The sequence below is a fragment of the Borostomias antarcticus genome (assembly GCF_949987555.1).
Source record: "Borostomias antarcticus genome assembly, chromosome: 15".
Lineage (NCBI taxonomy): Eukaryota > Metazoa > Chordata > Actinopteri > Stomiiformes > Stomiidae > Borostomias > Borostomias antarcticus.
Window position 1 is genome coordinate 11,180,440 of NC_140248.1, and position 16,897 is coordinate 11,197,336.

General features: G+C 41.5%; 1 protein-coding gene across 1 annotated transcript; it reads left to right on the plus strand.

Moving 5' to 3' along the window:
* On the plus strand, positions 1-2,022 carry tmigd1 (transmembrane and immunoglobulin domain containing 1). Its single transcript, XM_084450500.1, has 6 exons — positions 1-41; positions 279-366; positions 643-951; positions 1,120-1,401; positions 1,617-1,720; positions 1,891-2,022. The coding sequence occupies exons 2-6, from the start codon at positions 294-296 to the stop codon at positions 1,900-1,902; spliced, it is 780 nt and encodes a 259-aa protein (XP_084306626.1). The 5' UTR covers positions 1-41; positions 279-293; the 3' UTR covers positions 1,903-2,022.
* Positions 2,023-16,897: the final 14,875 nt, after the last annotated feature.

The following is a 16,897-nucleotide window of genomic DNA, read 5'->3' on the forward strand; positions in this document are numbered from 1 at the left end:
ACCTTTGAAGAACTATTGGAGAATTCTCACACCGTGCTTCTGTGAGTATCCTACTCTGATCATTCAGGTAGGTACAGTATTTCTCTTTTATTTCTGACATCTCTCTCTCTCTCCCTCCCTGTTTCTCTCGACTGATGTCGCAATACCTCTGTGATTTTCTTTCTACTTGTTTGCCTCATAAAATGCCAGGAGCAACGCTGGTATATAATATAAAACCTGTAATCTCTAACTCTGAACAAGGAGCCTCATCTACTTACTTCTCGCTCTGCTCTGCCCAGGCTGACTGCTGGATTATGGGTGCAATGAGGCTATTTTTGACAGCTTGTCTGTTCCAGTTGGTGGTGTACTCTACAGCCCAGACCACAGGTGAGCGACCTGTCACATTGCACTTTCAATGTCCTGTTTCTCCTCTAACCAAACCTGGCGTCATTCGTTCTCACTGCTCTTTCTCAAAGTCCGACCGTTCACATTTCACTTTTCACCACAAAACTCTTTATCATTTGAATAGTGTGCGTTCATTCATCAGCTCTCGACTCTCATCAAAACAAGTTCTTCATTTGTCGAATGTACTTCTCATTTGTCTCTGTTTGCCTATCTCCCCTCCCCACCATCTCTTTCTTCCCAACTTCTCTCTCTCCTCAGCCTCCCCTCTCTCTGGTCCAGGGCTGGTGATCCAGTCTGAGCCGCCAGTGAGCGATGGTGTGGTTCAGACTAAGCCGGAGCAGACTGTGTCTCTGACCTGCCTGTCTCAGGGGGACTCCCTGGCCGGGGCTGGGGTGGAGCTACAGTGGTGGAGGAACGGGGCGCTGGTCAGCCTGGGAGAGGGCAACAAGCTGGACCGTAGCAGCCTCTGTGTCACTCCCATCACCCGAGAGGACCAGGCGGCCATCTTTACCTGCCAGCTGAAGGGAGATGCCAGCATCAACACTTCACTCACCCTGGATGTCATCTGTGAGTCATCAAGAGGCAGACCTGGGTCTAATAAATGTCAAATAAGTATCAAATACATGTCAAATACTGTCAAATACTATACTTAAAGTTTGCTTTAGTTTTCTCAGTACAGCAAAATAGAACAGTACTAAAATTGCAAACTCAAAGGTAACTGAACTTCCTACTCAGATGCTCCACTGCTTTCTGGGGTGGAGAAGAAGTCGGTGGAAGAGGAGGCAGAGCTTGCACTGGAGTGTGATGTCCAGGCCAACCCCCCGGTTTCCGTGTTATGGAAACAGGATGGCGCTGTCCTGCATCTGTCTGAGGGCAGCTTCACGGTGACCAACAATGGCTATGTGTCACGACTAGTGGTCCACCGCGTGGAGAGAAGCGTGCACCAGGGGACCTACAGCTGTGTCACATCGCTCAACCACGGAACACACAGCAAGTCCTTCCAGGTCACTGTCACCGGTCAGTATGCAGCTAGACTCCCAGAATGCACTATACTCCTACTCAAACATAACATGGGTTGCATCACAGTACAGTGAAGGGCCGTTTCCCCTCCTAAAATAGTACACAACTATATCTTAATCTCGCCATTCTTCCCAAAATCCCTCTCTTTCAACAACTTCTCTGTCTTCTATCCTCCGGTCCCCTTTCTCTCCCCTCCCTCCCCCTGTTTGCAGATAAGACTCAGACGTTCCCTCTAATGCCCATGATAGCAGGGCTGGTGGTGGTGTTCTGCACCGTCTTACTTGCTGTAGTGTCCCGTTGGAAGAAGATCACACAGGTAACACACAAGGGTGCATGTGTGCACACACACACACACACACAAATATAAAACACAATCCATCTGTTCATACACTTGCTCACACAAACACACAATCTCTTGAGTGTAACCTCAATAATCTATAATGCATCTACATCTGCGTGTTCTGATGATTCTGTTTTCTTATACAGTGCTGCAAGTAGACGGGTTTGCCCTCTGACCTGTCCACGTATCTGACCTTGTCCAGTCACCCTGGAGGATCTGGATCTAGAGCTATTCGGTGGCAAAGACACACATAGACTCGGTCTGCATGAGCGTAGGGGTATATCATGCATACTTTTCGTGTTATCTCAATTACATATGGATGAGGACTGACGTGGCCATTAAACATTTGAGAGAGGAATATAGTTCCCGATCTGACCAGTGATGCCCACGACCATTTTTTCTATTTTGTGTTGATGTTTTTCTGATTTCACATCTAGCTGTTGTATTCATTTTAAGCTCGCTGATAAAGATCTACTGTATTATAGATCACATGTAAAATGTGTTTCAGGTTGCTTATCATGAATTGTGATAGATAGAGTTTCAGAGTGTCTGTGGTGGATGACTGTTCCCAGTTTCCGAACTTTGACACCCGAATCACTGTGTTCCTCTCTTTAGTGCTACTCACCATTGAGCAAGACTCGTTAAAATTATGTTACACATTTACTGTCATTTTATACACAGACACACACACAGTGCCGCCTGCTCAAGGTCAAAGTCGATGATAATATGCTCAGTGACAGAATCAAATAAAAGACATTAGGTACACATAAAACACAGAGAATAACATTACATAAAACATAGAACAGCAGCACGTAGCTCGGGAGGTAGAGTGGCCGGATGGCGATTGCAGGTCCCCGGTTTGATCCCCGAAGTGTCCTTGAGCAATACACTAAGCCTTGTGTGCAGCACCCATGAACTAAATGCTTCCAGACTTTTTTGTCATGCTTACCTAACAGCCAGTAACTTACTGTATCAGGCAATAACCAGCCATGCCATCCGTCATTCTCTGACTCATTGCACACTGGACTATGAGCCCTCTACAGAGACCCCAGGCTCCTCCTGGCATCTGCCACACACACTCACTCACTCATTCACTCACACACACACATTTAATGTCTATTTGTGTTCACATTTCACAAGAAATTCCACAAGAAATTATTGAACAATAATATATGCACAATAATAATAATAAATGATAATGATAATAATTGGACTGGGTCGGGGCCGAGCAGAGTAAGCGGAAGAAGGAGACAAATGACAATGAGCTAACTGCCACACGCGGTTAGAGATGTGCAAATACAGTACCACTTTTAAAAAGCTGGTATTAACTCCAGCAGTCAGCGCACACTCTCTCCTGTCTCTCCTCAGAACTTGTGAAGTTTGAATGATATTGATTTTTTTTTTTTTTACAGATCTTTTAGTTGATATTGGATGATATTAAGGGGTGAAATATATAGAGAGGGGGATTAAAAAATAAATTCAGCCAGCTGTGATGCACAGAAACAAACAGAACTGATATTTTCTGCAAAACTGGTCTGTTTTCATTGATCCAATCTGTGTCCTGAAATATGGAGAAAAGCTTGAAACACTGGGGAAAGATCCGACTATATTCAAGATCTAAGAACAAAGGGCATTCAGATGGTTGTAAGTGTAACACATAAGGGGCTGACATGCCCAGGCTCTCCAGGGTTATTGTAGCCAGACGAAGGCACCGTCATGCCAGGCGTGCGCTAGAAAGTGTACATGGCTAATTGCAATCATGGGTGCTCCAAAGTACTTAACTCCCATACAAAGGGTTGCTTAAAGGAGTAGTAAAGGGAAAATGCATGTTTAGCCCTGTTTTAAGGTTACTTATGATCATATACAATGGTTCAGATCAAAACGTTGACAAAGCTAGTATTTTCGAGAAAGTTGATAATTGCTCTACCACTGTTTTGGTCATACAATGGATGTGGATGGGCATCTTGAAAAATCATTCAAAAACATGTTAAACTCTCGATTTCAAAGATATATATTCATAATCCACCAATGGCACAACTCGTCCGTCGACCTCAACTATTTCCTGTTTGATCTGTTACCGGAAAAAAATGAGATCTGACTGTACTGCTCAGTGCTCAACAAGCTACAACTAGCCAACCTGCTCACAATGGCGAAAAGAGCTATAAAAACAATTGACCACTTCTTCATAAAAAAAAAAAAACTGGCAATGCTAATGAAGAAGCTACCACTCGAAATGACACCGCAGCAGGTGCAATCGAATGCAGAAGTGCTCCAGAGGCTATCGAAGCTAGCACTAGCAATAGCAACATCACCATCGGCGAGGAAGCTAGCACCAGCAGGCAGTTGCAGTTTGATGTTGTGATGTTGGGTATGTGCTCGTCATAACGTCATATTGACATGCTCGTGGTGTCTAGATGAAGTTTGATGCGTTGTGCATATTGAATTGAAACATACGGATTTCTTATTAGCATACTGTTCACAACTGGCATTCTTTGTAAATAGATGGGACGGGATGGGACGGCAGAACTGTTTTTTTTTTCTCACGTCAAAATGTTGCCCCCCCTATTCTCAGACGGTAAAATCGCCTATGACACACACACACACACACAAACAAATAAAGAAACACTTCATGACTACCCACTTCTGGGAACACTGGCTCTCTTTTTTCACCTCGCCTATAAAACTCCTCAGTTCTGCATGGTCCTCCTTCCAGTATGGAAGCATTACATCTAAAGCAACATGGCTGTGAGTCCAGAGGACTCTGAGGAGGATTCTATGACAGGTTTCTATGAATTTCTCTCTCCATCTCTTTCAGCTACATAGTTCAGAGGGTTGCTGATGTCATGATCATGTATGCCTTCTTTCATCTGACTGATACAATAATGGTGAGCAACTACTAATGATGTTGGGCACAGCAAATGTGTGTTTGTTTGTTGCTTGTTGCGGGAGCTAAACTGTATGTGTCCCCAGGTAGTAACTGGCGGTATTGTGAGAGGAGCAGGGAAGCAGATGATTGGTGCCGTGTGTAATTTGGTGGGTTACTACTTTGTAGGCTTCCCCATTGGAGTGCCCTTGATGTTTGCTGCAAAAATGCGCATCATAGGTGAGTATTCAGTAGCACTTTGTCGTCTCGGGAAGTAATTTCTGAAGGAGAAGTTTATTGACTGTGTCCCTCTGCCTGTTGTAGGCTTGTGGACGGGCCTGTTCCTCTGTGTTGTCCTCCAGATGGTGTTCTTCATAATTTTCCTATGGAAACTGGACTGGAAGAAGGCTACTAATGAGGTATAGTAGGCAACATTGTATCTGTTTGTTTCCAATAGCATTGCTAAAATGCTAACAAATGCATACTAGGTTAATCTGTTTCCATAATCTGCATGTTGTGTAGTCTAGTCTGTACTAACCGTTTTGTGGTTGGCGTGTGGGACCAGGCCCTGGTGAGGGCTGGAATCCAGGTCCCTGGAGAGGACAACACGATCGGAGGTAACTCCTCAGTTCCAGTTCCATACAACTTCCACAGTTCCGCTTAAGTTCTGGCGACACTACTGCGGCTGTTTTTGTACGAGTTACCTCTCTTTCTCTCCACAACCCCTCCTCCCCACTCCAGGCTCCACCCAGAGCCTGCCTCCAGTCTCCAGCGAACAGACCTCAGAGGGGATCACAGACATGGAAGGCTTGGTGGAAGAGACAGCCGTCACTACGGTGGGGGTGGTTCTCTCAGTCAGACAGCTGGTTCTTCGGCGTGGCTTGGCTGTGTTGATCATGTTCCTCATTCTTGCTGCCGGTATCGTCATCTGCGAGGTGCTCACTAGATGGCTGAGCCCCCCCCCCATTCCCACCCTAGGACCCCTCAGGACCGGCTTCTACTGAACGGGATGTACAGTACTGTATAACACAGACTGGCTGTGCTCCACAGGCTCCTGAGCACGAGGGTGCACCTCCTCATCATCCCCAACATCACCAAAGAACGGTCTCATATGACTACCAAAATTTAATTAATAAAACCTGATTGGAAGCATACTTTGTGGCGATTTTTTTGTCAGAACATCAACAGACACCATTGACTACTCGATGAGTTTACTGTCTTTGAAAACAAGAGTTAATGGGTTTTTTGGAGGGATTTTGTCTATGCACCTATGGATCCATCGACGGGCTATATCTCGAGAGTGCACCGCTTGACGAAACTTTTATATCGGCCGCTGTATATGATCGTAAATAACCTTTTAACATGGCTTTATAATGCTAAATTCTGAAAATGTCCTTGAATTTAACAAAAGTAGCTTGATTTCACGTAACAGCAGTTAATGTCAGCATTAGCTATGCTTACTGACTAAAAGCGAGGCTAGTTAGCTACAGTAACATTAGCCATCTATTGTTAGCTAGCTGTCATTAGCAAGATACCGTAGCTAGATAACTAACACTATATAAGGACAGTCACCCGGAATGAAATAAGATGTCTTCTGTATTGTCAAAAGAAAGGCTTCTATGCTTGGAGCTGTTATGTATTTAGAAGTTTTAAGCAGTGTTCCCATGCATTTAGATATGTTAATAGTCTTCACATGCATCAGAAATAAAGAAAGTATATGCACTCTGTGTATCTTAGTGATAGGTGATTCAATACAGACATACAGACATACAGGCATTGTGTGTGTAAATCAGAAGCTTGGCCTTGGTTCTCACAGAGTAGTCGCAGAGCAGACTAAGGATACCAGACTGGGATGCTAAGATAGTGTGTAAGATTGACCATAGGGACTAGGAAGTGAGGGACCATATGACAGGCATATAAATCAGGATATGATAAGTGAACATGCAGTAGAATATTAAAACTATTGATAGAATAGAGTTCTTGAAGAGTGGATAAGACTAAAGATACTAGGATGAATAGAGTCCTTGGAAGAAGCAGTGTTAATTTCGTTGACGAGAACTATGACGAAAACTATTCGTCAACGACATTTTTTGGGTTATCGTCACGAGACGATAACTAAATAAAAATGAATGTATGATGACAAAAACTATGACTATATCTATTCACATTTTCGTCAACAAATAAAAACTAGACAATGGTTATGGAGGGACGTATGGGAAAAGTTCAAATCAGAATGTGGAGGTTCGGGATGTGCGCATGCGCAGTTGGATCATGGATATATTAATAGAACAAGTTGGATGCAACCTACAGGTAGCCTGTGTGTATTTAGCCCTATATATAATATAATAACCTACAGGCAGCCTGTGTGTATTTAGCCCTTTATATAATATAATAACCTACAGGTAGCCTGTGTGTATTTAGCCCTATATATAATATAATAACCTACAGGTAGCCTGTGTGTATTTAGCCCTATATATAATATAATAACCTACAGGCAGCCTGTGTGTATTTAGCCATAATATAATAACCTACAGGTAGCCTGTGTGTATTTAGCCCTATATATAATATAATAACCTACAGGTAGCCTGTGTGTATTTAGCCCTATATATAATATAATAACCTACAGGTAGCCTGTGTGTATTTAGCCCTATATATAATATAATAACCTACAGGCAGCCTGTGTGTATTTAGCCCTATATATAATATAATAACCTACAGGTAGCCTGTGTGTATTTAGCCCTATATATAATATAATAACCTACAGGTAGCCTGTGTGTATTTAGCCCTATATATAATATAATAACCTACAGGTAGCCTGTGTGTATTTAGCCCTATATATAATATAATAACCTACAGGTAGCCTGTGTGTATTTAGCCCTATATATAATATAATAACCTACAGGTAGCCTGTGTGTATTTAGCCCTATATATAATATAATAACCTACAGGTAGCCTGTGTGTATTTAGCCCTATATATAATATAATAACCTACAGGTAGCCTGTGTGTATTTAGCCCTATATATAATATAATAACCTACAGGTAGCCTAGGCGGGAAGTCAACTAACAGCAGACTGCTGCGCCTGACCTGTTCAGTAAATTACCACAGTTCAGAAATGTCTTTGTCTCGTTCACACACCGGGAGAAAGAGGAGAGCAGACATCTGGATAAACTTCATATTTGATGCAAAGGAAAACAAAACCATTTGTAAACCGTGTGGGGTGAAAATTACTGGCAAAAATACAACAAACTTAAAGCGACATTTGGAGAACAGTCATCCCGAAATTCACTGGAAGGTAAGCACCCCCCCACCCCCGGCTAACGTTACTGGATTAGCTAAAACCAGGCTGGTGTGTTTCTGAAATACTTCAAATACAATACAAGCTAAAAGAAACCAGTGTTTCATGTAGGTTTGTGGCGGGGGAGAACTGAAGTGTCTGATCATTGCAACGCTAACGTTAGTGGCTAGCTAATGTTAGCACAGGTTAGCTAGCAACAAGTGGGGCTGCTGGCGGGGGTATCTAGCGTTAGCTAGTCTGGGTTAGCTAGTCTGGGTAAGATAGTCTGGGTAAGATAGTCTGGGTTAGCTAGCCTGTGCCTGATGTTAGCTAGCCTGACTAGCCAACTAGAGCTGACAGGATCATGTTATAGCTTGCTATATCAGGCACAAACACAGTTAGCATCAGACTGGGGGAGAGGAATGCTTCATTATGAAACTGTGACAGAAGCAGCCACGCTTCTGTCAGTCTGCCCCAGGGCAGCTGTATCTGTATCTGCCCCAGGGCAGCTGTATCTGTATCTGCCCCAGGGCAGCTGTATCTGTATCTGCCCCAGGGCAGCTGTGTCTGTATCTGCCCCAGGGCAGCTGTGTCTGTATCTGCCCCAGGGCAGCTGTGTCTGTATCTGCCCCAGGGTAGCTGTGTCTGTATCTGCCCCAGGGCAGCTGTGTCTGTATCTGCCCCAGGGCAGCTGTATCTGTATCTGCCCCAGGGCAGCTGTGGCTACAGATGTATCTTACCACCACCTATATGACTGTGTCTGAATGAATACTGGACTCTGTAAAGCGCTCTGGGTTTCATGAAGGGCGCTATATAAATCCAACTTGATTGATTGAACTAAGCCTGTTAAATTTGAGTTGTCTAAATCTATGGTAGATTTCGTCGACTAAAATCGTAATGATATTTAGTCAACTAAAACTAGACTAAAACTAAAACAAGTCAGATGACTAAAATATGACTAAAACTAAATGGCATTTTAGTCAAAAGACTATGACTAAAACAAAATCATAATTTGCTGTCAAAATTAACACTGGGAAGAAGTGGACAGTGGCCCACAGAAAGTGGGACCGATAAGGTGTAAATTAAATTTAGATAAGCACCAGACAGCTGAATCAACAGTTACAATTGGAAAAACCTAAAAATATTGGACAGAAGAGTGGGCACTGCCCTAACTTTTAATAAGCTGAAAGCTTAAATCTGAAAGCCACCTGTGACAACTGATGGAAGCCTGTGATAACTGATAGAAAGAAAGAAAGAATTACAAAACTGGTGTACAGTATGTACAAAGAGCTTCTGTAGTCTATTGTAGGACACTCACTAAGACTGTGTATTTGCTCTTGTGAAAATAAACAGCCTCTGTTGATCGCCTGTGGACTCTGGTGTTTCTTCATTACTGAATTTGATTGTATTGACAAAGTGTTCCAAGTATACTGTAGTTTAAGACTAAATGTTACTACAAACTGGCATCACAGAACAGGATTGTAAAGAGAAAAAACTAAAGAAAAAGGAACTCCCTCTGTGGCCAGGACCCCAGTTTCACACAGAATTTGCCAGACATCTACTGTACTACAAAAGGTAATTGCTTTTTATATTTTTAAAGATTAAAAAAAAAAAATCTATTTGTCTCTAATTGGTCCCTGCCCACAGGTAGAGACTAGTCTTTTTAAAAGAACCTGGTGCATTTTTCAAGTCCTACTGTAGCAGGAATCAACTTTGCATACATACCTACCCCATATAACCACAGCAAGAATTCATTTTATTGACAAAAAGATCCATTGCAGTCCAGGAATTCACTGTGAATTTCGGGGTGAGGGGGGCGCTTGATGATTGATCCCAAACAAGTCCAGCTTCTCTTGTCAAAAGGACTAAGACAGTGATCTAGGGACAGTTAAAAGTATTACTCTTAAGCAGTATTTTAATTGTCTTCTCAGGTTTGACAGAGCTTGTTTTCTACTATATTAAGTGTAGGCTACACTCGCGGCTCACATTCTCTACGCTACGATCGGCTTGTTGGTGCCTGGAATATTGTGTGCAATATGGCTGAATATTTTTTATATCAGATTTTGAGGATATAGAAGATGACTTAGAATATAATGGATGCCGATCATAGCGTAGAGAATGTGAGCCGCGAGTGTAGCCTACAGACGGAGAATAGTCAGTCTGCGCACTGCTCTGCGCATGCGTGCTGGAGCAAGTGGGGAAGCTTTATTTCGTTTCTAAAGATGTTTCTAAAGATCATATTACAGAGGCATGTGAAAACCACAACAAGCCCTCATCTATGGGAGCACAACTAGCGATTCATAAAAATAGATTGATGAAAACAACCGTTTCGTGGCAGAAAATACATTTTTTAGAAGCTGCATTCTTGGTGCCCCGTCCGCCAGCACATGGATATACTTGGCCCGCGCTGGATTTTAAATGTCTTCTACAGGCCTCCGAATTACACCAAAGTTATCTCGGTGAGTCAAATGTCTTATAATATGCCGTAAATAAGGTCCGGGTTGTCGAAACAGATTCTCCTTTAATGGCTGGTCAGACATAGAAACCATGACATATGCCTCTAGTCAGCACTTAATGTTAATAAGTGTAAAAAATTGAATAAGCACATTCTGTGTATTAAAGGACCATACCGGTCTAAATAGGATTTGATATCTTTAAACTATTCACCCAACGTATATCACATTACCGCAATCCATTTTCCGAACTAAAGCTCATGTTAAAAGATGTTTGCATTTCAAAAGTTGAACATGATCACTTTAAAACATTTTTGTGCGAGGCGTAAGCCCGCACCAAGAAGAGTGAAGGCCGGTTTGTCCGTGCCTCCGTCGGGTTGTTGACCTGCAGTTCTCTGTTGCTACCACAAGAGGCAGTGGTCCCAAAACATCTATGACACTTCATGTTTCCCAGATATTCAATGGCTTGGTGGTTAGGGAGTTTGCCTCTCAAACTGGACGTCATAGGTTCAAACCCTGACAGGATAGTATTTATGTCACTGGATGTTATAGAAGCTGTGTAAAAATGTGGTTACCTGGTGGTTCTGTCAGTTATTAAATTGATGCGGTAGAGCCACCGGCCATAAATAAACGAGCGGGGTCATATTTGTTTATTATAGACCTTTTTACAGCTTACGTCAGCACAAGTATGCGCACACATTCTTGAACCAGTAGCAGGGGGAGACAGACAAATTCAGAGCAAGGAGCAGTAAGGAGCAGTATTTTAGTGCAAAGACTAGTATTTTATATACCATCAAGATGTCTGGCTGTTGCGTCTACGGGTGTACAAATCGGCGCTCTAGTGGATTCAAACTTTATTAATTTCAAGAGGAAACGTCCTTTTCAGAGGAACCGGAGTCGCTGGTAAAACATCGAAACAAAAAGACTCCACAGATTTCCCAGGTCAGCAATGAGTTAGCTAGGGTTAGGGTTAGGGTTAGAACATAGAAAAATGGCATGCAGTTAAAAGTGTTCACACTTTTGGTTGGCTCTAAGCCACACCTTTAGATGCCCCTTAAAGGTGGCAAGAGTGGGGCAATCCCTTATGATTAAGGGGAGGCTGTTCCAGATTGTGGACCCCTTATAAGATAGAACATTTTGACTGAAAGAGGTTTTTCTAAAGGTAATCACACAGTCCCCATTTGCAACGGCTCTTGTGAGCCGAGTTAGGTTGATGGTGGATCTGTATTTGATAAACTCATTCAAAAGGGGTGGTGCTAGACCATGAAGCACTTTGTAGATCAAGCACAGAGGAGAAATAACTGAAGTTTTCAAAGCTTAGCATGTTGTATTTTGCTAAAATGTTGCAGTGGTGATAAGTAAAAGGTTTTCTGTCCAGAAATTGTTAATGCTTTTTTGTATAGGCGTTCAACTGGTTTCAATGTTGTTGCACCTGACATAGACCAACTGGTTATACAGTAGCTCAGATGTGATAGGATCATAAAGTGTAGAAACATCAGAGCAGCTGCATCAGAAAGAGAACCCTTAATTTGCTTGAACTTATAAAGATGGAATTTTACTTTTTTTGACAACATTTTCACATGGTACTTGAAGGAGAGTTTGGAGTCTATGAACACACCTAGATATAGAGTGTGTGAGCATCGTGGATGAAGGTTGCTTTGACAAAAATAAACATACCGTTTTTTGGCATTTAAAATAAGACAGGACCTGGTGAGCCAGGTTTGAATGTGTGTGAGAGCTTATTATAAGACGTGCTGCCTCTTCTGGGTTCTTAGCCTTAGTGAAGATTACAGTGTCATCAGCGTAGAGCTGGACATCAACATTGAAACAAAAATCCGGTAAGTCATTAATGTGTAATGAAAATAAAATGGGTCCCAGTATTGACCCTTGGGGAACCCCTACTGGACAGCACAGGTACGACGAGCTGACACCGTCCACCACAATGCATTGTTGCCTACATGACAGGTAGGATGCGAACCGTTTGATGGTTTCAGAGGAAAAATTAAACCAAGCCAGTTTGGATAAGAGCACCTTGTGGTTGACGATGTCGAAAGCTCTTTTCAAATCCAAAAAACAGCACCAACACAACTATTTTTATCCAAATGACATTTGAACATTGCCAGTGCAGTCTCAGTAGAATGGTATGGTCGAAACCCAAACTGCATGGGATGTAAAGGAGTTTGGCTGTTACTGAGAAATTCTATCATTAGTTTTGCAACCCATTTTTCAATGAGTTTGCACCCCTGCAACTAGCTATCTAGCAACTTTAGCCAGCTAACGTTAACTAGGACCCTTTCACACCTACGTTGTTTAGTCCGGACTTTCAGACTTTCCAGTTTGATCCGAACCAAATTGACAGGTGAAACCAAATTGACCATGATGCGCGGATCAAAGACTCGGTCTTTGATGCGACCTCAAGAGGTGGTCTCGGCTCGAACCAAAGTTCGCTGCTGCCTAATGTGAAATCAAAGGTTCGCACTTTCGGATCAAACAGACGCGTGATCATCCACAAACCAATCAGTGTCAAGTATAGGGAGACGCACCCCCATGCAAGCGATGACGACATGATATAGGTCTGCCACCAAAAATACTTTGGTCCGCTGGTGTGAAAGCGAAAGTTAACAGGTGAATTTACATTACAACAAAATCATTACATTACAAAATCATTACAAATGATTTGTAGATGTTTTATGAATGTTTAACAAATAATTTGTTTAACATGAAAAACATAGACGTCTAGTAATTGGTGTAACATGTTATTCTTAAAAGCAATTAAAAATGAGTTACTACACATTAACTAATGTTATTTAATGTTGAACAAATCATTTAAGTACTGTTGATGATGTGTTATAAATCATCTACAGATCATGTTTGAATGTTAAACTAGTGTATTTATAAATGATATATGACTCATTTATAAACATGTATAAATTATTTGTTAATGGTTAGTTCATTATAAACTAGTAGTTTATAACGGTATTTGGGGCTGCAATAATGTCTACAAATGATTTGTAGACTTTTAGTAAATGTTTAAAAAATCATTTAATAAACATGAAAAACAAATAAATAAGGCATTCTTAAAATCATTTACAAATGTTTTACTACATATTAACTAACATTAATTAATGTTGAACACATCATTTACAAGTAATGTTGATAATGTGTTATAAATCATCTACAGATCATCTGTGAATGTTTAACTAGTATATTTACAAATCATTTATGAATCATTTACACATGTTTATAAATGATCTGTTAATGATTTGTTCATTATTAACAAATGTTTTATAAATGCCTTATATCTGATCATTATTATAAAGTGTTACCTATCTGTGTGTTATCACTTGATTTATAACCCCATGCCAATACACACTTTTCAAAACTATACATCCACTTTGCAAGATGACCACTGAATTCTGCTTCAAACTGATGGTTCTGTCTTATTATTGACCCTTTCTCTTTGAAAGTTGGTGGGAATATAGCTCACACTATGTTTTTCTAAAAGTTTTTACAATTAGCATCTACACATGTTATCTATTACTGGCATAGACAAGTACACAATGACAACTGTACTTAAGATGTGCTTCTGTTTTCATAAGAGATGTAACAAAAGTGTCCTCTGTACATAACATAAAGAATGAATACCATGTTTACATAGAGATTTGAAGATAATGTATTATGGAATTCAATAAACTAAATATAGTGTAAGTATGAGGCATAGCATAACTTTTGTATCACCATCTATGCTACATCCAATCACTAATACATTTTTGTTTTAAAACTGCATTGAGAGAGAAGTTTGGAAGGCCAAGTCAACCAATTTCAACAAGATCATAAATCAGACTTCATATCAGATCAACCATTAGACAGGAGATAACTGTGACTCCCTGTCCATTCCATCTATCTGATGTGAGTGAAAGGTAGTGTTCATATCTCCATACCAGATCAACTATGGCTCATTTCCCCCTTCTGACACACAAGTGGAGGCATACATAGCTGCGTGCTTGGCTGACATCTTGGAGTGGATGGCAGAAAATTTCGCTAACTTTCCGGATATTTACCGTGGGAAATTAAGCTCAGGAATTTGGGAAATGTTGACCTTTTTTGTAACCTATAACACATCCAGCAGAAGGCTTAAAACGCTGCTAAATTGACAAACATCATATGTGTATGGTACAATTCAAACAGGATCAATAAATTATTTGTTTATCGCCATTGACGAGAGTACATATTCTTTTTCCGAAATAAGGTTCCATGGGACCACTCTTTCTGCTTTTGCTTAGGCAATATAGGCTATTTGCCCTCAACGCTTGCAATATAGAGCTTGGCCACTATGCCCATGTAGCTTCAAATCGTCCAGCCCCATTCCTGGGGGCTTGGTTGCATTGCCCAAATCACAGGTTTATGCGATGGGTCTTGTTTTTGCTGTTTGGATATCTGCCACATCAAACGCTCTGATAACATTGTCACTGATGCTTTGTCCCAGGCACCATGCTCCTGAGATGTGATTTTTTGCTGTACCGTTTGTGTCCCTGGCTTTGACTCTCTGTGCTACCCTGTCTTAACTGCTTCTCCAGGTGCTAGGGTTGCTGAGTTTGCAGAGGTGGTGTTTGATTGGATGGCTGGGGGGTGATTTCACAAGACTGGTCAGTATTAAGTCATTATTCTATCATGGGGGGGGGGGGGTTGATGACCCCTGCACTCCACCAGGTGGCCCTGTGTCCTTGTGCTCTGTGTGTTGCAGGTTCCAGGTAGTCAACAGCTTCATGAGTCATACCTGGGCCCGGTGGGGTTCCTGGCCTATAAAGCTTCATGAGTCATACCTGGGCCCGGTCGGGCTCCTGGCCTATAAAGCTTCCCATTTTGCACTGCAGACTCTCTCTCCTCCTCCCCTCGTGGGTGCAGCCGTTATTTGTGGTTATGGTTATCCACACACCCATACATACTTATGCTACTGACATGCATTTTTTTCCCTGTATTATTATATTCCTTTTTGTAAATAAATTAGGACTGTCAACGTTAATGCTTGCAACTAATCTGGAAATTTGAAAATGTTAAATTATACGACCAAATTTGACCCCAAATTCCTCCTGTGGTCCAAATGGGAGTGTACGTAAAAAAGAAAAAAAATATATATACATGATTTCTCTAGCCTGGCTCCAGCCCCTGATTCTGAATTTTAGGCTCCTTACCACTTTGTCATGGATTTCTTTATTCTTACACCACACATGTACAGTAGGCTATTTGTTTCATGCCCCCACCCCCAATACAAGTAAATAGCAGTATTTTAAACTGAATTATTAATCACAGCCTATTATTGTGATTAACTTGATTAAATTTGTAATCGATTGACAGCCCTAAAATAAATATTAGTTCCTGCTTGCAAACTTGTCTGGTCTTCCATGTGTGACTGTCACAGTCAAGGTCATTTTTCAGTTTTTTACAGATTATGAAAGTATAAATTGTAAGCTTTCAGGTGATGTGCCATGCATTGAAATCTGCTAATATTTGAAGAAGATATGCTTCTGTGAATGTTGGTACACCTAAAATCACTAAGCAGTGAAAAAGAGCTTCAAAGATTCAGAGCTGTTCACACTTCTGACAGCCAGGTAATGGGTGGGAACAGTAGCTGGTTAACCCTGCCCCAAACCACTCCCCCACTGGACTACCTGTCATTATATGCCAGTAGTGGTTCGATGGGCTTTTCAATTACAATGTTGGCCAGTAAGCTGACTAAAAAGGAATACATTAAACTGATTAAAGACAGTGTTCATAATTATTTTTCTATATGGTTATATGCACAATGCTTTGTAGTCTTCATGTTGACCTTACTGGATGAATTCGGATGCAGATGACAGTCCATAATGTCAGAAACGCTAGGCTACATGAGCACCCTCTTCAGGCGGGTGCCAAAAATTCACCCAAGTGTCTCCTCTTTGAATTCCGTTGTCTTCGTTTAAACTAGAGCGCTTCAATACCTTGAAGCTATAACCAATACTGTATAGCACAAAAGGAGGGCCAGAATGGGACCCTGTGTACTGTAGTTATGTATCGAGTGGACTATCCTATTTTAGACCTCACTGTGATTGACTACATTTCTTGTCTGTGGTTGTGTGTGTGTGTGTGACTTGACCCTGTAATTCTCATTTTTCATTTCAGAATCAGCCACCAAGTGTGTGTGTCAAGATCCCGCAGAGTGTTCCAAAGACTCCGACCACCTCTGTGTCACTCCAGGAGATGGGCTTGTTGTTGTGACAATGACAGGATGTGAGTTCGGGGCTCGGAGGTGCAGGGGGGAGGAGGTCAGTGTAGTCAGTGTTGAGGCCTGTCTGCCATGAGAGGTCAGTCACTATGGTTACAAACGTACAACTGTACTACTAATGCACTGATCCCTATAGTTTTGCACTGTAAAGAGGGGTATTCCCCTTTCTAACACTTGTACTGTACATAGATCTAATGTGTTCCCGATGTCTTCATCAAAAGAGGTTTTTAAGTGAAAAGAGTCTGTACATTTTTCATACTGCAGTCTGCATGCATGCCAGTATTGTTAGAGTGACCAAT